Source organism: Cryptomeria japonica, chromosome 8 (assembly GCF_030272615.1).
Source record: "Cryptomeria japonica chromosome 8, Sugi_1.0, whole genome shotgun sequence".
NCBI lineage: Eukaryota > Viridiplantae > Streptophyta > Pinopsida > Cupressales > Cupressaceae > Cryptomeria > Cryptomeria japonica.
In genome coordinates, this window is record NC_081412.1 from 82,022,410 (window position 1) to 82,049,147 (window position 26,738).

Sequence of the window (26,738 nt, forward strand, 5' to 3'; positions counted from 1 at the left end):
CTGTATTTTGAGCATGTTTTAGCAGGCCTGTGAGCCGGTTACTGTAACCTGGCTATTACTGATTGGTTGTAATCAGTTTTCATGATATAATTCAATCTGTTCTGCATTGCCTCCATCATGTCCTTGTGTTTTCGTTGTGTTTACTCTTGCTAACCGATCTAGACTAATCTCTTTGAGGTCCCTCCTAGCCGGTGACTGCTTCACCTTATTAATAATTCACTTATAAAATATTTTTCCTCAACCATGAATTCACCCAACATAAGCTCAGACATGCCAAAATAGCTCCAAAAATGCTGGAAGACCAACTGCTCAAACTGACCTGTCGGAAATAGCCATCTGAACAGACCTGCTAAAACCCTGCTAAAAATAGTACATACTAAAAAGAGTGTGTCCAAATGCATTTTAACCACATTTTGAGCAATCGTCGCAACTTACTAAAAATAGTAAGTCGAAAAAGTCTTCAGATTCATTTGCATGTCACACTATCCCAAAGCTCTCTGAAAACCCAGAAAAATGAGTTGTCCTTGCCCCCACTTACTAAAGATAGTAAGTTTACCAAACTCCACTAATTGTTACGCATGTACCATCATTGCGTAGCTTTTTGAAAACCCAGAAGGAATCCAGAATCAAAACTGTAAAACTCCAAACATGCAAGGTGCCAAAAATGCCAAAACATCCTCCTAGAAAATAGGAAACCCTGATTCTGCCTCAAACTAACCAACGGGTCTCGGAATTGGCCAACAGTCCCCCAAACAAACTAGAGCAGAAAATGGGACATTACACATCCCTAATCCCCCCAAAACAAAAGTTCTTGTTGCTAACTGTTGGGTATTGTAAAAGTGGTTTCTTTTAGCTTAAATGGGCCCTTTGCATATTTTTTCAAGAGTATTTAAATAGATTTTCTAAACTATGCGTCCCTGAAACACCCACACTTCTTGAAGAACTTATGGCATGTTTGTTAAATTTCAATTCTTCACTCTCACTACCCTCACTACTGTTAGAGCTTGTTGTGTCTTTTTTTTTTTACTCAAAATGTAAATAAAAACTGCAAGTGAAAATGTAAAACACAGACCCTTCCTGAGAGTTTGAAATTTTGACAAAACCAAAAAAAAAGCAAAAGAATTAGTCAAAACAAACAAAATATAATGAACTTACCTCAAATGATGGATACTTAGTCTTCTTTTATCCTTTGCTCACCTCTCTTTTCTTCTTTCATTTGGTTATTCTTCAGTTGTGCTTTTCTTCCTTCAATTGTTTACAATTTGCATACTAACACAAATGAGGTTTTTTATTTGTTTTGAATGTTTTATTGTTGTATTTAGGTTTTTTTTTTTGCAAAGGAATGTGGGGGTCCTAGAGTTTTTTTTAAAAGCAACTTAAAGTTGTCTATGTTGTAGGGGATGGCTCCCTGTCCTTGGGATGATCGAGGGACTTCTAGGCATCCCCTTCCCATCCCAGGGATGTTTCTACCTGTTTTGCAACCTTATTGGAAACGTTTACATTTTGGGGGGGTTGGGAGGCAGGGGATGTTTTCGACCCAAAACAGCCCAACTTTGGTTGAGTACACATCCTTAGGTAACACAGTTTTTTTCATAAAAGCTATATTTTATATGCTAAAACCAGAAAAATCACCTTGTCAAAAGACAATTTTAAAGAAACAAATGTAAAAATATAATGAAAAAAACCTTTTTGAATTTGCATCGATTGGCAGTTATGGGGAATGTTGCATGGACCAAAGATGAGAAACTCTTAATCGGCAATAAATCTTTTGGCCCAAAATTTTAAAAAAATCAGGACTCGGTGAAAAATCGGCAATTTTATCGAACATTTGAAAATATATAATTTCTTAAAATATTCTTAAAAAAACACACACATATACACTAAATTTATAGAACATTCAATATAATAACATATTTCTGATTTCCATCAAATATAAATCATCATTGGAACACGATTGAAAATTGCCTAATGTTGTTTCTGTTTGCCCTCTCGGGTAAACGGTTAAATGCAGAAAGTAAATGCACAGAACATAATGGAAATATATTAAATAACCAGCCTCCGTATTAATTCCACAGTCCATGTACAATAAGTGCTTATAACATTACATCTGACACGACTAACTTGATCCTACTTCGAAGAAAAGGTACACAATATATAATACCCGAAGGGGTGCGACACAACCGTCGCAACTCCAACTACCTACCCGTCGGCTAACTAACTGACCGCTGTAACTCATTATTACCAATGACAACATAATATAACAACATAACATAATGATTATTCCCGGCAACATCATCCCCCCCAAGAAAAGAAGTCGACTCCGACGACTTAATACAAAATAAAGATGAACGGCAGGAACTACTAACGCCAGTCGGGCCCGGATCTTATACACTTCCTGCGTCCTCGCCTGAAAACCCTTTTTTGCTACCATCCGATGCTCAAGTGCGGATTTCACCAATATTGCTTCCTTTGCCATCACAGTCCTCCTGTGCCTAACCCAAACTGGGCTGCAAAACACCTTTTTCAGTCTCAGCTTCCACCAACTGCTACTCAATTGATACTATCTCCCTAGCCAATTTGTCCTCGATAGCCACCCGTGCTGCTCTCCCGGCATCCAACTCCTGGGTACGCTGAACTAAGTCTCACGCGACTATTGCCTCCAACCTGGTGGTCAGCTCCTCCCCAGCCCTCTGTGCATCCACCAAGGCAACCTCACGTCCAACCGAGACATACTCCGAGTTCCTCAAAGCGTACCTATCCTGCCTGGAGGTGGCCACAATCCGCTGGCACAAATGCTAGGAGACACCTCAAATCCTCCATCACACTCCCCAAAGGCTAAAAACTGAACTGAATAACTCCCTGGTGTCATACAACTGCGCGGACCTGCAATGCCTTCCCTCGAACTCTCTTTGTTCCCAACCTCCAAATCCGCCTCCCTCTACGGCTTATGACTTCCCTGCCAATGCTTAGCTGCGGGCTTCTTTCTCACAATATGGACAATCACAACACTTCCCATGATCTTCTGTAGCTCAAAATAAACTGGGGGTCTGGGGGCAACGCCCCCAACGGGGTCTGGGGCAGCGCCCCTCGCGGGGTCCAATACCAATTTACAACCTTCATAACCCCACGAAAGTCCATGGCGCGCATCATTTCAGTGATATTTTAAGATGCCAAAAACCCTTCTTTTCCAATGTCCTGGCTTCAAACTCCAGCGAATCATTTTAAATCTGGCCGTCGTCGTTTTCTTTTTTTTTCTTTTTTTTTTTGGCGCTGTAATTTACCCGGCCATACAACCTTCCTGTACGGTCAACAACAACACTGGCACCTCCGATCGTGCGGTCAACACCCTCCACCGTACGACTGTGTTTGTTTGTGCGGGGGCTGCGTTTATGTCTTCGTGCTCCGCGACAGCAATGGTTTCCACCGCATGGTGGTGGACGTGCTACCGTACGATGGTCCCACTGCCGGTGTTGCCACCGCACAATGGTCCCACCGCCGGTGTTGCCACCGCACGATGGTTCCACCGCACGGTGGTCCCACCGCCGGTGTTGCCACCGCACGGTGGTTCCACCGCCGGTGGTGCCACCGCACGGTGGTGCCACCGTCGGTGTTGCCACCGCACGGTGGTGCTACCGTACGGTGGTTCCACCGTGGCTTTCTTCTCCTTTTTTTTCCGTACGGTCAGCTGACCCGTACGGCCATACGATTTTTTTTAATTATTTTTTTTCTTTTTTTTTTCTTTTTTTTTTTTTTTGTTTTCTGCTAGAGAGTCTTCTGCTGGGGTCCCCTGTCTCTGAGATCACCCTTCATCCTTCTCAGTTTTTCTTGCCCAAGTGTCTCCTGTTGTGGTCCTATGCCTCTTGAGTCGTCTGCCTCGCCTCTCAGGTCCCCTTCCATCCACTCAGGTCCCCCTTCGGGCTCTCGGGTGTCCGTCCGGCCTCTCAGGTCCCTTGCGCGCTTCGCGTGGTAGGGTTTCAATTTGTACCCGTTGGTGGCAAGTCTATTTTCCATGGCCATCCGAAGACCTGGAACCACAAATTCGATAGGGACCACGACCTCCTTCCCATACATAAGAAGAAGAATAATAATAAAGATTTTGAAGACTGCGGTCTTCCACACAGGGTTCCAATCGTTGCCAACACTCTTCAGATTATCTACGTCGCCAGGGTTTGGGGCGTCTCCCTTCCAATATTCTTTGTATTCCGGCAAGTACACCTCTGTTGGTTGCTCCGATTCCTCTACTTCGAGCCTGTAGCTTTGGAACATTTCGTAATCCTCCATTTGCCAGTGGAAGAGCCCGTTAAGTGAGCATACCTCATCTTCAGAACATCCCTCCAATTCGAGCACCCCTTCATTGTTCGGCTCCATCGCGTTCTTGCCCTTGCTTTCCTCCGAATCCCCTTCCCCTTTATTAGAGTTCTCTAAGTCCGAGTCTGAAGAGGCGAGCTCTTCGCCGACATCTTGGGTGTGTAGGTCAATGGTATATTTCCGCCCTCCCTTCTCCATGGAAAGTGTATTTTTCTTCCAGTTGTGGTTTACCCTCGCGTTGATCAACCACGCTCTCCCCAGGATGGCGTCATAGCCTTTCTTCTTCGAGGGAATAACCACGAAATCTAACGAGAATGGTTGCGTACCAATTGTCACTTGCTGGGCCATCAACAGGCCGAGTGGCTTAATGTCGTGTTGGTCCGCTCCCACCAGGTTGAATGTGGGTGGCCACAGGGTGGGCTTCCCCAGCCGCTTCCATGTTTCTTCTGGTAGTACATTCACCCCAGATCCACCGTCCACAATGGTGTCCTTTAGAATGGTCCCACGGATACCCATTTCTACCACAGCTGGGTGTCTACCACTACTCAAGGCTAGTAACATCGGGTCAGTCGAAGGGCTGACGGAAACCTCCACCTGTGGTGTACTCTTCGAAGCGGTGGCGGGAACCCCTACCTGTGGTGCACTCGACGATGCAGTGGCAGGAACCCGTACCTGTGGTGCCCTCGACGCTGCGGTGCTTTGCACATTGGTGAGGATGGCAGTCCTCAATTGTGGCATAGAGTCTAGAAGGTCTTTTACCTTTATCGGCACCTCCATCTGCAAGATTTGCCCAATGATGTTATTTTTCGCTTCCGTACGGGATGATGTACTCGCCACCTCGTTGTCCCGTCATTCGGTCGTCATCTCACGTTCAATATTGGCCTTTGCCTCCCGTAATCTCTCCTTCTCCGTATGGGGGTCAGGATAAGTGGCTTTTTTCGTCTGGGCGCGGGTGATCGCCAGTACTTCTTTCTCACCAGTCTTCTCAGCCTTCTCAATGTTGAGGAGATTAACCCCTGCCTGCAGGCAATTTGCATCCTCATGGTCGCTTGGCCCACACCAACGGCAGAGGTGCTGAGGGGTGGCTTCCTTCGTGCAATCACGGGCGAAGTGCCCCCACTGATTACAGGCCCTACATTGGATAATTGGCCGGCCCTTGGCGTCATACTGGATACGGCTTCCGTTATTGTTATTGTTGCTATTCCTTCCGCCGCCACGTCTGTTGTCCCGGTATCCTCCAGATGATGCCGTTGTGTTAGTATGTTGGCCGGTACCCGCTGGTGCGGATGTTGTGGCCTGCTCCGTGAACAGCACCTGGTTCATTTGCGTACCTCGGGTTTTCATGTTGTATGGGCACTCCTTGGTCGAGTGTCCCATCACTTGGCAAATCTCACAGAATGCCTTCTTTTGGCAACTACCCTTTGTGTGCCCTTCCTCTTTGCACTCAGTGCACCATATGTCCCCTTCGTTCCGACCAGTGCTTCTCATTATTTTGAATTCCTTTCTCATTCGCTCCATGTCTTTCTGGAGCGCTTGCACCCGTTTGCCAGCCTCGTCGTCGCTGCTGCTTTCCTCTGAAGACTCATCGTCCTCGGATGAGGATTTTTTACTTTTCTTCTTCTTTGATGTTTTGTGTTCGCTCTCCAGGTCCATCGCCCTATTATAAGCGTCGTCATATGACGTCGGGGGTACAATTTTCATCTTCCTCCGTAGGGAGGATTTCAACCCTTCAACAAACCATCGTTTCTTCAATCCATCTGCGGGTTGGCTTTCCATTTTACCCAAGAGTTCTTTCAGCCTCCGACTGTATGCCCGTACTGTCTCCCTGGTACCTTGTTTGGTACTATATATCTCCGTTACAATTTCATTGTCATCACGGAGCAACTGAAACTCCCCCGTGAATTTCTTCTGTAGATTGGCCCACGTGGCCACTTTTTGCTTGTCCACATCGGAGTACCAATCTATGGCAACTCCTCGTAACGTGGCTGGGAACTGCTGTACCCAATCATTCTAGTCTGTTACTCCATTGGCGGACCAAATGGTTTCACATGTACGGCAGTGTCGTAAGGGGTCTTCCTTGCCCTCCCCTGTGAACTTTGGCAATTTTTGTTTACTCGCCATCCCACCACTGGGTCTCGCTCCTCTAATTCCTTGTGTGCTTGTACCTGGCGATCCTCCGCCTCCTGCAACTGAACCTCCACTCGTGGGTCCTCCGAAAAAAGTTGCTGACACCGAACCAAACAAATTGCCTCCCGTACGGTACCCTTGTGCTCCCTCGGCACCTTCGGTCGTACCGTCACCTTCCGTTGTCTCCCTCCGGTTGTCCTCTGAAATGGACAAATTCTTTAGCAAGTCTCTGGTAGCGTCAATCAGGTTTAGACTTCGCCTTGTTTGTTCCACCAACTCTTCGCGGCTTCTTACCCTACGGTGGTATTTTGGCGAACTGTAGAGTTCTCCTTCGGCACCCTCCGTGACTCCTTCTGGCAGCCCTACAATAGTGTAGACAGTGTAGTTCTCTCTGTCTATCTTTGCCTCCGCAACCTCCGTGACACCTCCTGGGTTCCCTTCGGGCAACCCCTCGGCCGGTCGTCCCTCGGCAAGCTGCCTTAGCCTACGCCTTCGTTCTATCTGCTGTCTGAGATTCAACGCAGATTGTGCCACTTCCCATTCGTCACTCTGTATCTTTTTATTTTTGTCCTTATTTAGTCTATTGGGCATAAGTCACTTCCATACACAGCAAACACACGCCATGTACACAAAAAAACTTTTATTATTTTTACTTTTTATTTTGCCTTTCGGCCACAATTTATATCAGCAGTGTGTCGGGATTATTACAAGGTTCAATTTCCTCTTGGCCTGGATTTGTTGTCGTCGCTCTTTCTGGGCAATCTCCTCCAGGCGGCCTGTTGTGCCAGCGATGCCTATGCAAGCAACCGGGGGAGGTGGTTCATTAACCGGTTTACTGCCGAGCTAACCTCCAGCGCTGTCCACACGGCACTTGGTGGGATTTTTGCCTCCGCCGCTTCTCATTGAACGTATGTCTGAATGGCTACCTAGAGCAAAATTGAAAATTCTCGCGTTGCCGTGTCTTCTCCTGTATAAAGTTTTGTCCGCGCGTCGTCGGCCTCCGGGTTTACTTCACCAACGGGTAGGCCCATTGTGTCTGTGCGCCATCTGTGTCTTCCGTTCCCGAGTTCGTCTAGGCAACGGCACCAAATGTTTGCCCTCTCGGGTAAACGGTTAAATGCAGAAAGTAAATGCACAGAACATAATGGAAATATATTAAATAACCAGCCTCCGTATTAATTCCACAGTCCATGTACAATAAGTGCTTATAACATTACATCTGACACGACTAACTTGATCCTACTTCGAAGAAAAGGTACACAATATATAATACCCGAAGGGGTGCGACACAACCGTCGCAACTCCAACTACCTACCCGTCGGCTAACTAACTGACCGCTGTAACTCATTATTACCGACGACAACATAATATAACAACATAACATAATGATTATTCCCGGCAACAGTTTCTATGGTAGCTCTTTTTTTAACTGCTATTATTTTTGTTTATTTGTAAGCAAACATTATTTTTTTAAAAAAATTAAGAAACATCATATATGCAAATATATATGAATCAATTCATAAAAATAAAAAATAGAAACTTTGCAAAACAATCTCTAAATCTGTATAAATGAAGATAGTAAACTGATAAATATCTAAATCCGATGATTCTAGTTGAACTTGTAAGAGTTTTTCATCTTTGCTTGATTGTAAATAATCGAGATAGTTTTTTAAATTCCAACCCACAAGGGTGGTAACTTGGTGTAAAATGAGTACCATGAAATCTTGTGTTTTTCAGCATTCCCACAATCTAATTTTTATGTTCACGCAATATTACTTTGGAACCAAAAATGTTCCCAGCTAGGAATTTCTAGAAGACGATACACTAGGATGGGGATTTTTTTCGAAGAGGGTGCAATGTCACAAAATAAGCATGACTTTAATGTGTTCTTTGACTATTGAAAAAAAATGAGTCTCCTTCTGAATGTGGTCAACCGTTGGAGTCACGCGTTTAGAAAACTGAAAAAATGAAGCAGCTGAAATCGTATTTTATTTTTCCCATGCATTCTACTTTTAAGGTTGTGTCAAAAAAACGATTCACTTTTTTAAAATGTGATTTTTAAAATTTTATTCACGATTTTTTCCCTACGAAAATCGCGATTTTTCAGCAGATTAAATCGGTGAGACAAATCACTCCCGATAAATCGCAATTTGGACGATTTTTGGCTGATTTTTTCATCCTTGGCATGGACTATTGTTGTGACCACATTTCCTTGCTCTTCAGCCCCCTTCCCTGTCATCCTTCTACTCATATGCATTACTAGCCAATGATATCAAGGGGGATCATCTTGTGTTATAAAAGGAGCTTATGGTGAAAGAGAATTGAGTAGCCATCTACAACTCAATATAGAAATATTAAAATAAATGCATTTCAAAGAATTTCATTTCTGTTTAACAATATTTAGATGTGTCATATATGCATAGGTACATTCATGTTCATTTGATTGGAATGTGTTTGATTTAAATAATCCATGGCGTATGACTCTACAACTGCTTTCAAAATTTGTTAGAACCTCCATCATGATGACCAAACACCTACATCAGCTCTATGACACTCACATGTCAATTACCAGCTTATATAATGCATTATGTCATTCTTGATGTGACTGCCATGCCTCTTCCAAGACCTAATATGTCTCCCTAATCAACACACAATGCATCATTGCCTTTCTGAATTACTTGTCTAGACTCCTAATGCTCAAAATTCTATTGTTTCTCTAATGAGATGATAACAGGCAATGAAAGAAAAATTCTCAAATGCAAGTAGAACATAAGAAATAAATATTTATTTTTTAGCTATTTGAATATTGCATTAAAATCACAGCAATATTTTCATAACTATGAGATATGTGTTTACCGTCTGGACTCGCTAATGGAGGTACTCCATGTCCCCCAGCGCCAACTCGAAGAATTATTGTAATTGAAGGGTTGATGACTGCATGTTGACTTTTATTAATCTGCATATGACAAAGTTGCCAGGGGAAACGGGAAGTTTAATGTATTTCACTACACACCAGCAGATGCAAAAGGAGAAAATACGTTAAAAAGTATTTCTGTTAGTTCAAAATTAACCATTTATAGAAAAGAATGTAATTATTCGTACCTCTTCAATATCTTCAAATCTTAAAACAACCTTGATTTGTGACACCCAAAAGACACAGCACCGTAAGTATATTATGATTATTTTTAAATTAAAAGAATCATCAATAGCATTCTTGCCTCTACAATTCTGAAATGTCTTAAATATAAGAGCATAATTTTCAATTTATGACCAAAATTTGTACAGCACATCAAAAAGAGCCTACAGTTACCATTCCATTTGTAAACCCTGTCACCCAAGATCAATTCATGAGATACCAATGCAAGCATCACTGCTTTATAATTATGTCATTCCCACTGCGTTAAAATAACCACAGGATCTCTATGGGCAAGGAAGCAGAACCCTATCTCCCTATCCTTCAGGCCATGCGCAAGAGCCCATAGCTATATGGATACAGCGGGATTGAAAAAAAGCACAAATTGAACTCACACCCTATGCAAAGCTCCTCCATTGCTATCAATATGTGGCAGAGAAAAAACAGTTCATAGAAGTTGTCTCATATTATAATGGAAAGATCACATACTTAGCTGTATATTGTATCTGCAAAAATGGCTTGCACTTGAAGGAGATGCTCATAATTTTTCATGTCATTATTTTAAACCCAAAAAAGAAAACTTCATGGAGTGTGCGATAATTCACTGTTCCTCTATAGACAGGGAGTGCATGTACCATATGCATAGTTTCTCATCCCTGAGTCGTACAGAAGGAATCCTTCCTTTTTAAAGAATGTCATAGTAGAAAAAATAAAACAGAGGGTATCACAAAAAGATAATGGTCAATCATAACGAAATGATATGAAAACTCCATCTCATCTTTAATTGAGATTAATACACAAAAAGTAAATAGTGTAATTTTCTGACACTATTAAATAGATATCTCGTTGTTAATTGGAACTTTTGTCAAATGCATTGCCATGATCTCTTGAATCCAAAAAAATAGAGATGGAAATCCAAGTTATGGACAGAATTTCCTTTATCTCTAATTCATAAATCAACCCTTATTTGTAGTTTCGAGTTGAGCTAAAGAGTAGATCTCACAAAAGTGGAGGCTATCAAGAACTGGTCTATGCCAAATTAGGTTGGAGCGTTAGGTAAGCACTTTCATTCGAGTGATGTATATTATAAGGCTTGTAAAACATTGAAGTACAATATTTGCAATGCTCCAATTTTAGTCCTACCTAATTTGCAACTGCTATGGAAGTTGTCTTGCTGCAAGATGGGAAACCAATATGCTACTTTTCAGAGGTCTTTATTTCAGCACTGAAGGACTATTCAGTGTATGATATGGAGTTATATGTTTTAGCCCAAGCAATCAAGAAATAAAGGCATTACTTAATTGGCAGTGCAACAGTTACACACACAGATAATAAACCTTTATACTATTTGCATGCTCAGAAATGGTTGTCATAGGTATGACGTTACAAAAGGATGAGTTTTCTACAACTTCATTGAATGATCAAATAGAAGAACAGAAGTACAAATGTGCTGCCAAACATGTTGTCTATACCACCTATTGCAAAGCCCATATCAGCTATAATTATAAATTTATGAACATGCAATTGGAACCATTCACTGGAGAGGCTTATGAAGAAGATTATGGGAGAGACTCAAATTTTGAGGATAAGTAAAAACAACTCTGTAAAAAAGATGTTGTAAAGGAAGGGGAGGACTTCTACCTCAAGAAGGTTTACTTTATAGGTTAGGCAAATAATGTGTGCCAATTTGTATCTTGATCAAGTAATTTGTACTTTCTAGTTGGTGGAGATGGAATGGCACTACATCATGGAGTGTCTACCTTACATGGATATTTGGGCCAATTACATTGAGATTTGAAATGCGGTCTCCTTGAGTAACCTTTTTGAAGAAGAAAGGATAACAAAAACTGCAGATTACTTGATCAAGATAAACAGCAGAAGATCCAAGATCCAAATAGAAAGGCAGGTCAAGCAGGCAAACTATTGGCGATCCACTTGTTTTGGAATTTTGCGCTTATCAGTGTTGTTGGCTATGCAAGGGTCCGCCCCATAGGCTGTTTGGCCTCATGGATGCTATTAAAAAACTTTATTCATTTGTTTATTCCAAAGTAGCACGTCATTTTGGTATTGACAAAACAGTTTATAAAGATATGTACATTGGCCTTGAATGCAGGGAGTGGTTAAATCCATAAGAGGATGCAGGTTATGTAGTACATGCAAATTCAAGATGCATTAAGAAGGAATGTATGCCTCTTCCAATACCTACAAGACCATGGGAAAATATGTCCATGGATTTTTTGTGTGGATTACTAGCTAGCTGTCCATGGATTTTGTGTGTGGACTACTAGCTAGCAAGTATGGGAATGATAACTTATTTGTTGTAGTGGATAGCTTTCGCAAGAAGACAATAACTAGGAAAGGGCCAGAAGATTTGTTTTCCAACAATGATTGGGTGCACTCTGGGATGATACTCATTCTCTGAGTAAATTTTGGTCCACTCTATGGGAGAAGACAGGTAGTAACCTTTAAAAGAGAATAGCTTTTCATCCACAATCAGAAGACCAAATGGAGGTGGTGAATAGGATGTTGATACAGCTCATACATAAATACAACCATAGGATGCTGAAGACTTAGAATCAATCTTTGCCCTAGGGCCTATACAATCAGACAGTTCATTCCTCTACAAGTCAATCACCATTTGAGGTATGCCTGGGATATTTACCAGCTAGTTCATTGAACATTGCACTTGAATAGCAGGGTGAGGAAGAAGTATTATACTCAAAGGTGCCAAAGCAACAAGGTTCATTGGGAATTACCATGAGATCCAACTCAAGGTGAAAATGCAACTGGAAAATACTCAATTGAAGTACAAGGAGAGGCATGACCAACATAGTAGACAAGAGCCTTTATCTAGCAAGGGCACCAAAATCTCATGGTTTTTGAACCAAAGGAGAACAATGATAAAACCCACTCTATGGTACCTTAATGAAGGTAACAACAAGAACTGCAGTTCTCAATTCCACACATAAACTAGGCTCTATGCATACAAACAAGCAAGTAAATGAAATTGCAAAAAATCCAATTGAACATAGTTTATCGTGAACTAACCTATATACTTCTTGTGTTATTTTGATAAGACAATCTACAAAAGCTTTACAAGGACTTATATTACCCTCTAGCTAACAAACTAGTCAATGCTAACACTCAAATCAGAAAATACGATTAGGAAGATTAATAAGATCAAGAAAAATACAAAGCTCATGGAGACATCCAAAAGATGCCAGATCTGCAAATTAAACATATCTTTGGGATTACAAGGTGGTATTATACCCTTTGGGAGAAAACCCAAAAAATATCAATGCAAAACTTTCCCTAAACCCGTTGCTGGAAGGAAGCCTTAATGGTTTGCAGTTGCACCCTTTCTCTTTTCTTTCAGCTCTAAAACCAAAATTACATGTCAATCTAATTGTCAACAATAGATTATTTATTAGGTGAGGTGCAGAGTAGGATCCATCTATCCACAAAGCATCATTCAGTTTTATTATCTTGTATCTTAGTAATGAAAACGAAAGAGATAAAAAGAACCATGGACAAACTTTGTACATATCTTCAAACATGCTGTAATTGCTAGTCGTTTAATTATTTTCAAAATGACTAGATTTTGCTATAATACTCACACGTTATGCACCATGATCAAAATTAACACTATAACATGTAAAGGAAAAACCTGAAGAGTATCTTCCTGACCTTCATCTGCTTTGAAAAGACATTTGAATGAAAGCAAATGTGCCATGCAGAAACATACAAACGTCCATGATATAAGAAAGACCTTTCCAATGCACAAGAGTAGCTGTTTTCAACAACCTGCACAAGTGAGTAAATATTTACCAATGTTGGAGACCATTATTTTTTTATGTATTCACTAGCCTTGAGCACAATGAAAGTATAATTTTTGCAGACCTGCTCACAAATATATTACACCACTAGACATAGCATTGAGGAATGGAGAGTGGAATGTCATTTTGAGACAGGGTGTGGTAGCATATGAATAAGGGTAAGCGTATGTTACATTTAGACATGATCACCTAGAGATTTGAATACAAGCTCAGGGATAGGATCCACATCTCTAAAACAGAGTTCTTATCTTAACCAAATATAGCTTCAATGCTGTTACATGAAAATCTGATGACATAACGACGATAACATAAAACAAAACAGAAACAAGTACCAAGAGACCATTTACACTTGCCTCATCTGGTGGAAATTCGAAAATTGTTTGAAGAGGCCCAGGTTTCTGGTGGACTACTGTAGGCTCTGGTTTATCATGTGACATTCTTCGTCGTGCAACAGCTCCTATGAACCCATTCAGACTCCTACAAGAAACCTCCACAGACCCTTTTGAATCAGATAATACATATAGCAACAATTAGGGGCTACTGGCACCGTTGCAGAAAACTCAGAATAATAGCTATGATGGTACACATTCCAGTTATTTTTCAAATTATTTGAGCAGATTTAATAACTTTTTTCTTCAAGAGTTTGTTGATTTTTTCAAAGTCACCTTCCAATTCATTCCCAGTTTTTTTTTTCATTTTTGGATCCTTGCCTAATAATAGCCGATGATTTTGGTGGATTAAATCAATCACAACACATAAATTCAGTCTTGGATTATCTAGCATAATTCTGTAGACATCATACAAAACTAGGTATAAAGTCAGGAAGAAAAAAATTGTCTCAAACACTTCTCATGTTGACAAAGAAAAGAAGCATGCTGTGAAGTGTCAAGTCTTTACTCTATTGAACATTTCATCAACCCTTTTCAACCTACAACTTGTTAGATTTTTGTCACTCAGTGTTGCTGAGCACAGCACATTAGAAAAATGTAATATCCCTTCACACGCCTTCAAAGGAACTACTAAGTCATACATATTAACATCTCTTTAAAAAGAATCGTGACACTCAATCACGATTAGGAAATAAACAAATGCTAATCAAGGAATTCAATTATTAAATAACCATTCCATTGGTTAGTTATTCAAACCGATTTAATGAAGGAGTGCGATAAGTGGAGCAGACAAAGGATGTGGCTTTTGACACTATGCCTCCTCACATCATAAGCAAAGTATTAAATCAAGTTCCAAGTAATATCAAGAGAATTGATGTATGTTCATCTCTTTTGTATATATCCTGTTGGATAGCTCAATCTGAGCATTTGACCTCGAGTGAAGAATTGGCTGCATAAGGAATACATTAAATAACAGAGAAGGCACCACTATTTATGCAAGTATTTCAAGATCCATTCAGAAACAGCATCACCGCATTAACTATATCTTCATAATTATCATCAAGATAATAAGGCCGAAGGCCCAATATCGCAGCATATAACAATCGGATCATTTATCACACAAGGCTCATTTCAATGCATGATTTAAACTGTCATATTCTGGAACAGCATTATCGTCACTATTGCGTACTCAGAAATTTGTATCAGACATAGCTTCAATCCTTATTTCTACAAAGGATTAAGCAGTAATATTCATAGCCCATTTAATTCAGTATATATCAGACATTGCTACTCATTTAACATCAATATTGCATCTTGTTGTGAGGTATTCACACATCGGCTCATTACAAATGGGGACCCCCACTTTTTGCTTTCTAGGGTTAGCTCTTTTAGTTTTGTTGTTGGTCGTTTTAGTGTCTTAGTCTTTGCATTGAAAGGATTGAGTTTCTCAAAGGTGGGTCTCCTCAAGGTGGAGTGAAGTAGGTCAGGTCAGTTGAGTGATTAGGGGTTATTTAGATAATTCCTAGGGTTTTTGTGTACTATTTGACCAGGCTTCAAGTCGCTAAATCAAACCTTCGTTGAATGCATAGTGTCTTCTTAGGTCCTGTCCCTTACATCAAGGTCAGAGTGAACTCGCCTTAAAAGTCTGGAATGTTATATTGATCCTGAAATGCCCTGAAATTTGACTAAGTCTAGAAATTTGAAGGATCTTCCAAAAACTAGATTTTGCATTATAACTCATGGAGGTCCGAAACCTCTCTCAAACATCCTGACAATATATATGGAATATAACTTAAAGTATAAGAAAGAGAAAAGACATAAGCATTTCCTTATGTTTTTTCTCTTTCTTATACTTAAATGTTATATTCCATATATGAATCCAAACGGGGGACACAGAGCGAACTGTCTTGTGAGTTTTGTCCTTAGGCTGGTCATAGAACGAATTTATCATTTCGCTCCTATACCTTGCCAAGGGTCAAGAGCGAACTTTGTCTTTGAGTCTCGTCCTTCTGAAGGACACAAAGCGAAATTCATCTATAAACTTGTCCTTGGGCTGGTCACATAGCGAATTCATCATTTTGGACTTGCCCTTAGAAAGGACAAAGAGCGAACTTCACATTTTGACCTTGTCCTTACCAAGGGCGGTGAGCAAGCTGCACTTTGAAGTCTTGTCCTTAGGAAGGTTGGTGAGCGAAGTTTGTTATAGGTCTTGTCCTTAGAGCGGACATAGAGCGAAATTCATCTTTAGGGCCTGTCCTCACCTTGGTCACAGAGCGAAATTTGAAGCTTGTCTTTATGCTGGTCCAAGAGCGAAAATTCCATATAGGGCCTGTCCTTAGAAAGGACATGGAGCGAAGTACTTGTTTTAACCTTGGCCACCCAAAAGACATTAGGCGTAGTGATGAGGCGTACCTTGCAAAGGTTTTGGAGAGAAAAATATTGATATAGGTCCTGTCCTTGGGAAGGACAGAGAGCGAATTTTCCATATAAGGCCTGTCCTTGGAAGGGACATAGAGCAAATTATGTTTTGAAGACTGTCCTTCCAAAGGACATTGGGCGAAAGTGTTTATAGTCTTGTCCTTGCTGAGGGTTCAGGGCAATTTGCATGCCTTCTCCTTGCTGATATGTGTCTTAATTTGAGCTTTGTTAGAATCAACTGCCTTTTCCTTGCTGATGGTATAAAGAACTTTATGTGGAATCATACCCTTTCCTTGCTGATGGTCATAAAGCGAATTCTGTTTCGAGCCTGTCCTTACCTTGGAGCAAGAACGAAATCAATCATGTCATGTCCTTATAAGAGTCCAAGAACGAACTTGACCTGTCCTTAGGCTAGTCATCAAATGAAACTCACAAATATAGGTCCGGTCCCTAGCACGGACACAGAGCGAACTGTCATATCAGTCTTGTCCTTAGGCTGGTCACCAAGCAAACTTGATCAATTATAGGGCCTGTCCTTAGAAAGGACAGAGAGCGAATTTAACATCTTGACCTGTCCTTACCAAGGACAGTGAGCGAACTTTCCCATATAGGTCCTGTCCCTAGCAAGGACATAGAGCGAATTTTCCAAGGACATGTACTTCACAAGCAAGTCAAAGCGAATTTCAAAGATGTACCTTGCAAGAGTTTTAGAATGAATTTTGTATTTCAAATTCCAAGAAGAGAAGTTCAACGTAAGAAGTCGGCTATCATAAAGAAGCTTTTTGTTATTTATTTTACCAAGTCGGCCTATTACTCCCAAGGACATGTCTCTAACCCTAAATCGCATATAAAGGGAAGGTCAAATCAATCGTTCCAAGCATCAATACAAAAAAAATTTCTTTCCATCAGTGGCAGGTCAGCAAATTACTCCAGCATGACAAAGAATTTCATCAGCATATTTGCGAATTTCATCCAGCCTATAGACGAAATTCATTATTCAAGATGCAGGTCTGATGTCTTGAGAAGGCAAATTTATCATTTGAGTATTGAGGAAAAGCGAATTTGCTCGGCTAGGAGACCTATCAACCAGCAAATTCATCTTTAGACAGCCTAGATTTGCCCTAGGGCATTCAAATTACCCAATGAACTTATTGATTGCAATCATTCAAAATCAAAGATTATGTCAAAATTAAGAGATTATATAAGCTATATATCATATGAGTTTGATATTATACTTGCTTTGTTTTGCAAATATGGAAGGAAAGATCATACAACCACCCTAAGGCAAGAGACACAAGCAAGGATGGAGGGATGACTCGGTCATGACAAACACTTCCTATCACCATTATGTAAGATCAAGAGAAAGCTTCATCAAACACAAAGGTATTTAGGAATGAAGAATCTCAAGTATTCTCACCACACCCTGGAGGCATGAAGAAGATTGGAGTAAGGATCTAAAGGAAGAGATCATGCAATCACCCTAAGGCAAGCAAGCAAGGATGAAGGAATGACTCAACTACCTATTCAACTCGTAATGTTGAGTATCAAATCTTTCAAGTTTACAAGTGCAAGATTGAGGTGGCAGCCCAGTCATCCCCTCCACCAATCAGAGAAGTTCTATATCAGCATGTCTAGATGCAATGTATCTGACTCACCAATAATGGCACAAACTCCGAGGCACCTACCCTTGCTATCTATTGGTCATACCAATGTGTTGTAATTATCTAATTGCTGAAATTGAGTTTGTTGTAACAAACCCTAATTAGGGTTTTATTGTAAAATCTTGCCCATTGATCTCAAATTGATTTGAGCCGTTGAATTGTATCGAGAGCACTATAAAAGGCTTAGGCTCTTCATTTGTAAAGGCTAATAGTTGATAGCTAATAGTGAGAGAATAAATAGAGAATAGCTAATAATTAGAATAGAAGTAGATTAGGAGAGGGAAGAATTGTTGATATGACTTGTAAATGAGATACTCTTTTCATTTAAGTTATGGTGAAATTTGTTATTTCAACAAGCCTCATGGTTCTACTTCTCAATTTACTTTCATGTTGATTAGATTGAATGAATGAAGTTGTTGAATGTATTCATGTGGAATCCACCTAATCCATACCACTAGCCTCTTGCTGCTTATCAGTGCGCCTTGTGTGGTCAACTGGAATGATATGAGCTTAATATCGAATCGTCCTACACTCATTGTTTATGCATTAACTTGAATGGTGATCAATGTTTGGCGGTATTGGTTCAAACATCTTTGAAACGTCCTTAGAAGATTGCACTGAGCTTGTGTCGAATTGTTCAAGTTGATGGTGAGACCTAGCTTGGTAGGATTCCACCTAGTCATTCATCTATCTTCTTACATTCTAGGGCCTCGCATAGATTTCTCAAACCCTATCTCTTTTGCTCTTTTTTTTATCTTCCAATTGAGTAGATAGGACCTAAGTTCCAACAAATCAAACATTCAGGCATTCGAGTGTAAGTCCCCTTGTGACACTACATTCATGAACCTTGGAGTCGTCTCGAATGATCCTTAATCTAATCTTCAGCATCCGAGAGATTTTGTTCAAGAGACGATAAGATGCCTATGGTATTTTATTCTGTATTCGCATGTGCGTAAAAAACAAATCAACACATCCCTTGTTCATATATATATCAGAACTGGCAATTGATTTCTTGTGTAATCTCTTTACTAGATTCTAATTGCAATTATTTGATAAAGTAAGAAGTCAGAATTAGCTAATTCTCCTGGATTTCTGAGATACCCAAAAAGGGGACATTACAAGTGGTCTCAGAGCATTACATATTGTGGTTATATTGCATTGTTCCTAAAATGAGACATTACAAGTGGTATCAGAGCACACAGTCCTGCTAGCCTGTGAAGGGATCAAAATGGGAGAACTCAACACCAAGCTAGACAAGTTTATGAAGGAGCAACACAACACGCAATAGAAAATGACACAAAATGCTACGAATACTATCACAAGCCATGAATAATAATCACAAAACAGTTGGTAATGGAGAATCGAAACACCGTACTACAAATTCCAACCTTTTGTTGTTTATAACTAGGGAGGCGGATTCCAATTGCCAATGGCAACATTGGAATCCGCTTTAGGGCTGGGCCCTTTCTCACGCCACACTTAAAAGATTGTGTGTTCCCTTCAAATAGGGCCAACCCTATAAAAGAACACGCCACACATTAGATGAAATAAAACATAAAATGGCGCCAAGTTTAAATTAAACCAAGCCGACTTAATAAAGGTCAAGCATCATATAAGTAAAGTACTTTTGGTAAGCATCAAAAACAATATCTTCATTCGTTCAACCCTCAAGCGCATTAGCTCTGCAATCTAGTGCGAAATCTGATTAGAGAAGTAGACGAATTCATCTATCTGCTGCAAGTTAATTCTGTGCAAATACATCTGCACCTTGAAGGCGAATTCCATCCAAATGATGCAAAGTATGTCTGTTGTTTGAAGGCGTAATACTTTTGTCATATGAAGAGCTAGGTCATCAAGATGCAGATCTGAAGATGACATTTCCATTGATTTGAACAGCAAAGAAGTGTTGTTTACTCTAGGTGTTTTCATCAAGCTACCTAAGAGATAAGTATTGTAATCAGAATATTGAATATAATCCATAATCAGATCTGAGGATCCTTTCTGGCTGGGTTTTTCCTCCTAGGAGGTTTTTCCAGGGTAATGGTGTCTTGTTTCATTTTGCTTATCTTCTATGTTTGTTCCTAAATCTGAAAATCATTAATTCTAACTACAAACAATCTAATTTAATAGTTAAATTCTGATTTCTCGGTCTTCCATTAATCTAAAAGTATAAAATTTAACATGGTATCAGAGCTCTAGGTTATATATTAAGTTTCAGATTTTAGTAGTCTTTTATTTCGAGTTTGTTGTTTCATTTTCAGTCAAGACAATGACAGGGCTGAAAGTTGAAGATAGGCTCGAAGGGGCACTTAACTTTGATGCCTGGAAGGTTAGCATCCTACTTGCTCTTGAGGAAGATGATCTCCTTCAGTTTGTGAAGACAAAGAGCTGACTGTGCCCACAGATCAAGAAGAATTAAAGCAATTCAAAAGGAATGCCCTCAAAGCCAGAAAGCTCATCATTGACTCAATTAGAGATCACCTTGTCACCTCCATCTCCAAGTTCACTACAGCTAGAGAGATATTCAAACATCTAGAAGGTATTTATGAGATCAATAACCTCAGTAGAGAAATTGCATTAAGGCAACAATTACATATTAAAATGGCAAAGGAAGATTCAGTTATGTCTTACTTCATGAAGATCTCAGAACTAAAGGATCAACTAGGCACAATTGGACATGACATAGAACACAAGGATATTGTCATGATATCATTAAATGGTCTTCCAAACTCATGGGATTCCTTCATTCAATCCATAAGTGGGAGATCTGAATTCCCAACCTTTGATCATCTTCGGAACAATTGCCTTCATGAGGAATCTCGCCTTCCCACAAGAGGAAAACTCAAGAGTCCTCAAATGGATGATCAACATATGCTTGCAACCCAATGCAAGAAAGGTGGTAATTGGAAGAAGAATAATCTCAAGAGGAATAGAGATTTCAAACCACCTAGTTCTCAGTATTCTTGGAAGAAGCCAAGAGATCTCTCTTGTGTTCGATGTTTCAGACGTGACAAATTTGGTCACTATGCTAAAGAATGTCAGAATGAACCCACGCAAAGAGAAGCCAACCTAAATGAAGTCTCAGAACAAAATGAAGACTTCGTATTCATCTCTGCCTTGTCAAGCAGCATACCCACACATAGCAACACATGGTTGATTGACAGTGGTGCTTCCAGACACATCACAGGCTATCGTGAACATCCTTGAGACTTAGTAGAAAAGGATACCACTCTACATGTGGTAATTGGTGACGATGCTCGATATTCGGTAAGAGGTTCTGGCACCACTCCTTTAAATTTAGACTATGGTATTTCACTTCACCTTAGTTATATCTTATTTGTTCCTGGAATTAAAAGAAACTTAATTTATATTTCCGCTCTAGAAGATAAAGGTTATCAAGTAGCATTTTTTTAGGGTAAAGTACTTGCTTGGCCTAAGAAATCTAGTTTTAAATCTACTCGTGTTATTGGAAATAGATATGATAGTTTGTATAAGCTTTCCACTAACCCTGTTCAAGCCCTCATTAATGAGGCCCCTGAATCCTGTGAGCTATGGCATAGAAAGCTTGGACACTTACACTTTCAAGCTCTTCCCTCTCTTTGAAAGATAGTTAAAGGTATGCCTAAACTCAGTTAATTTCATCATGATTCATGTAAAAGTTGTGCTATGGGTAAAAATGTTAAGAGTCCTTTTCATAAAAGTGAAAGTAGAGCTAAAGAAAAACTAAAACTTGTTCATTATGATTTATGTGGCCCTGTGTCTATAGCATCTCCTAGGGGATTTCTTTATTATGTAATATTCATAGATGATTTCTCGAGGAAAACTTGAATCTATTTCTTAAAGTCTAAAGAATCTGATAAAGTCTTAAGTAGATTTAAAGAGTTTAAGGCATTGGTTGAAAACATTTCTGGTAAAAGAATTAAATGCTTAAGATCTGACAATGGAGGTGAGTATACCTCTAGCAATTTTCATGACTTTTGTGTTGAGATAGGAATTAAGAGGGAGTTTTGTGTTCCCTACAATCCTCAACAAAATGGTGTTGCTGAAAGAAAAAAAAGAACTATTGTTGAGGCTGCAAAGGCTATGATTCATGACCAAGATTTGCAGACATTTCTATGGGTTGAGGCTTCTAGAACAGCAGTATATATTCAGAATAGATGTCCCCACCGCGTTCTAAAGAATATGACTCCTAAAGAAGCCTTCACAAGATCCAAACCTGACATCAACCACTTGACAATTTTTGGAAGTCTTGTATATGTCCATGTGCCCAAAGAAAAGCGAACCAAGCTGGAGCCCTCCGGAAAGAATAGATGTCCTCACTATGTTCTAAAGAATATGACTCCTAAGAAGCCTTCACAGGATCCAAACCTGACATCAGCCACTTGAGAATTTTTGGAAGTCCTGTATATGTCCATGTGCCCAAAGAAAAGCGAACCAAGTTGGAGCCTTCCGGAAAGAAAGGAATGCTAGTTGGATACAGTGAATCCTCCAAAGCCTTCAGGATCTATTTTCCAGGTCAAAGGTATGTTGAGGTAAGTAGGGATGTTACCTTTGAAGAAGATATTGCTTTTAAGAAATCAAAAGGTGCTCCCTTTGTTGATGAAATTAATGATAATCAAGATACGAATGTTGATACTAACCTTCAGATTCAGAGGGAGCTTGTTGAGCCTCCACCTCAAGAAGAGTATAATGATCCACCTGAGCCCATGAATCCCACTGATATACCTAGTGACATTATTGTTAGCAAAAAGAGGCCACTTTGGGTGAGAAACACCATTCAAGAAGCTGAAAGATTTGCAACTCCCAGTGGCACTTTCAGAGAAAGCAAGAGACCTCAAGTATTCTCCAACTATGTTGCATTGATGAGCAATCTCATTGAGTCTGAGCCATGCAATGTTGAAGAATCTTTGAACCATCATGCCTGGAAGCTAGCTATGGATGAAGAATATCAGTCAATCATCCAAAATGATGTTTGGGACATAGTGCCTAGACCCAAAGGTAAATCTGTTGTTTCCTCTAATTGGTTATTTAAAATTAAACATAATGTTGATGATAGTATTGAAAAATATAAAGCTAGATTTGTAGCTCGTGGTTTTTCTCAAAAGGAAGGCATAGATTATGAAGAAACATTTGCTCCTGTTGCTAGATATGCTTCTATTAGAACTATAATGGCTATTGTTGAGGCTAAAGGTTGGAAGTTGCATCAAATGGATGTTAAGACTACTTTCCTTAATGGTGTCATTGAGGAAGAAGTTTATATTGAACAACCTGAGGGTTATGAGATTCATGAAAGAGATACTCATGTGTGCAGATTGAAGAAAGATCTCTATGGCCTCAAACAAGCCCCTCGTGCTTGGTATGAAAGAATTGATAAATACTTGTTAAGTTTAGGGTTTTGTAAGAATGATGTTGATTCTAACATTTAATTCAAAGTATCTAATGATGAGATGCTAATTCTGGTTCTATATGTGGATGATTTATTTCATACTGACAAAGATGAGCTTATTATTAGATGTAAGAAAGAATTAGCTTCAGAATTTTAAATGAAGGATTTAGGTCCTAATGCATTATTTTCTAGGTCTAGAAGTATGGCAAAGATCTAACGAAATTTTTCTAAGTCAAGGAAAGTATACTATTGATATTCTGAAAAGATTTGGAATGATGGATTGTAAACCTATGTCTACTCCTATGGAATCTAACTTAAAGAACTTGAGTGTTTCTGCAGCTAACTCTGATTTTGCAGATCCGTCTGAATACAAGCAGTTGATTGGATCCTTGATGCATCTAGTTAACACTAGACCAGATATATGCTATGCAGTGAATGCTCTCAGCCAGTTCATGAGCTTGCCTAAACATGTTCATATTGTTGCAACCAAGCACATCCTGAGATACTTACGAGGCACAATTGGTTATGGGCTGAAGTATCCAGTTAACACTCCAATAACCCTGGAAGGTTACTCAGATGCAGATTGGGCAGGAAGTGTCAAGGACAGGAAAAGCACTTCAGGCATTTGTTTCAACTTAGGATCCGCAGTGATCTCTTGGGCTTGCAAAAAACAGTCCTCAGTAGCACTGAGTACTGCTGAAGCTGAGTACATTGCAGCAAGTGTTGCTTCTAGAGAAGCAGTGTGGCTTCGTAAGCTTCTTGCTGGGTTGTTTGGACAACCTTGGGAACGTATAGTTATTCATTGTGATAATCAGAGTTGTATAAAGATGTCTATCAATCTGGTGTTTCATGACAGGTCAAAACATGTGGAGACTCATTATCACTTCATTCGAGATATCGTGCAAAGAGGCACTATTCAGCTTAAGTATGTCAGTACTAATGATCAGATTGCAGATATTCTTACCAAGCCTTTGTCCAAAGTAAAGTTTGTGTACTTCAGAGACAGACTTGGTATTGTGGAAAATGAAACTTTGATTGAGAGGGAGTCTCAACCTCAGTGATACATTGTGTTGTATCAACCACCCTCTGCGAGCAATGCAAGGTGGTATTGTAATCATATCAGGGAGAAGAATAAATGTTACCATCCTTTGTGGGCAATGTAAGATGGTAGAAAATATCCTCTCCACCCTCTGCGGGCAATGTAAGGTGGATCCATTCTATGCTTGTGTGCGAGATGGAAGATTATGCTATGTAGTTCCAATCTATGCTTGTGTGCAAGATGGAAGGCTACAACATTCTGATTATGTAGTCCATTCCTTGCTTGTGTGCAAGATGGAAGATTAAGATATTCTGATTATGTAATTGTTTCCTCCCTAGTTAAGAGGGAGTGTTGTTTATAACTAGGGAGGCGGATTCCAATTGCCAATGGCAACATTGGAATCCGCTTTAGGGCTCGGCCCTTTCTCACGCCACACTTAAAAGATTGTGTGTTCCCTTCAAATAGGGACAACCCTATAAAAGAACACGCCACACATTAGATGAAATAAAACATAAAATGGCGCCAAGTTTAAATTAAACCAAGCCGACTTAATAAAGCTCAAGCATCATATAAGTAAAGTACTTTTGGCAAGCATCAAAAACAATATCTTCATTCATTCAACCCTCAAGCGCATTAGCTCTGCAATCTAGTGCGAAATCTGATTGGAGAATTAGGCGTATTCATCTATCTGGTGCAAGTTAATTCTGTGCAAATACATCTGCACCTTGAAGGCGAATTCCATCCAAATGATGCAAAGTATGTCTGCTGTTTGAAGGCATAATACTTCTGTCATATGAAGAGCTAGGTCATCAAGATGCAGATCTGAAGATGACATTTCCATTGTTTTGAACAGCAAAGAAGTGTTGTTTACTCTAGGTGTTTTCATCAAGCTACCTAAGAGATAAGTATTGTAATCAGAATATTGAATATAATCCATAATCAGATCTAAGGATCCTTTCTGGCTGGGTTTTTCCTCCTAGGAGGTTTTCCTAGGGTAATGGTGTCTTGTTTCATTTTGCTTATCTTCTATGTTTGTTCCTAAGTCTGAAAATCATTAATTCTAACTGCAAACAATCTAATTTAATAGTTAAATTCTGATTTCTCAGTCTTCCATTAATCTGAAAGTATAAAATTTAACACCTTCACTATAAAGGAGGATCAAAGAAACATGGAGCCAACACTAGTAGAACTAAAAAAACAATTCTACCAAGATTGGGTCAACAGTAGATCGCAAACCAAAATATCTCTCAAAGATTATATGGATCTGAGGAATGAAACTGCGGCAAGAGCATGGATACAAAAAGTTGATACATATTTTCAATTAAACCCTATGATGGAAAAAGAAGCGATTAAATTTGCAGCCCTACATCTAGAAGGATAGCACATGAATGGTGGTATCATGGTATGATAACCATGAATCATACCCAAAACACTTCATACGTGGAGTTCACAGGATGCCTGATAGAACAATTCGACAGCAAAGACCCAGAATTATACTTCAAAGAGTTAGCACTATTAAAACAAGGAGGATCAATGGAAGAATACATAACAAACTTCCAAAGAATCTCAGACTTGTCAGCAACATATCAATAAAGAGGTTGGTCGCATTATTTATAGATGGATTAAAAGAACCTCTCGAAGGATGGGTAAAAGCTCTAAACCCCATTACATTACAAGAACACAATAAACTGTAGTTACTTCCATAGTTTAGCTATAACAGTTGACAATAACAGCTAGCAAAAAGGTTAATCTGAATAAAAACAAAGGCTGATATTCACCAGAAATACATTGATAAACTGAAAACCTCTTGCTGGATGCTACTGCTTCAGAATAATTAAGTGGACTGGCCGGTCTGCTGCTGTAGACGATATCCCTGCAGACTACAAACTCTATGAAACTATTGTGCTGCAAATGGAACAACACTGCTTCTGATTGCTATATTGCCTATTGAAATACCTGAAGCTCTGTGGAATTTTGTAACTAAAGTCACCTACAAAAAATTGAAGGTCTTCATCCCTGATGTCTAAATGTTTTCATCCTTGAATCCTTTGCAATTCTTAGGGTTTACGTCCTTGAATCCCTTACAATCCCTAGGGTTTTTGTCCTTTGGATTAGATAAACAAGTGTTCAAAATGAGGACTTAAAGAAATATAAATTAGATGAATGTTTCTACTAGTCTCCAATTGCTTAAATAGATTCCTAAATCCCTAGGGAGGTGGCTTTGAGGGTTGACACCTCCTTTCACCCCTTTATTTCTTAATATTATATCAGATATAAGAGGTTAGCAGTCACCTTTTGGCTAAATATTCCAGTATTACATCAGATATGTAAGGCTATGACAGGTTGGCGACCACTTTTTGGCCCTAAAATTTTAGTATTAAATTAGATATGACATGGTGCCATCGCTTTTTTTTTTAATTCTTTAATTATTTTTTGTCCTC

The 26,738-nt window shown here is 39.6% G+C and overlaps 1 protein-coding gene across 3 annotated transcripts in view; it reads right to left on the reverse strand.

The window, feature by feature from the left end:
- LOC131038431 (BAG-associated GRAM protein 1) overlaps window positions 1–26,738 on the reverse strand; it is a 214,435-nt gene that overhangs the window by 56,890 nt on the left and 130,807 nt on the right. For all 3 annotated transcript variants that reach the window (XM_057970869.2, XM_057970867.2, XM_057970870.1), the window contains 4 exons: window positions 13,758–13,881; window positions 13,256–13,372; window positions 9,538–9,567; window positions 9,292–9,391 (listed from right to left, as the gene is read on the reverse strand). In XM_057970869.2, the coding sequence (XP_057826852.1) occupies window positions 9,292–9,391; window positions 9,538–9,567; window positions 13,256–13,372; window positions 13,758–13,881 (371 nt within the window). The remainder of the gene's footprint in view (window positions 1–9,291; window positions 9,392–9,537; window positions 9,568–13,255; window positions 13,373–13,757; window positions 13,882–26,738) is intronic.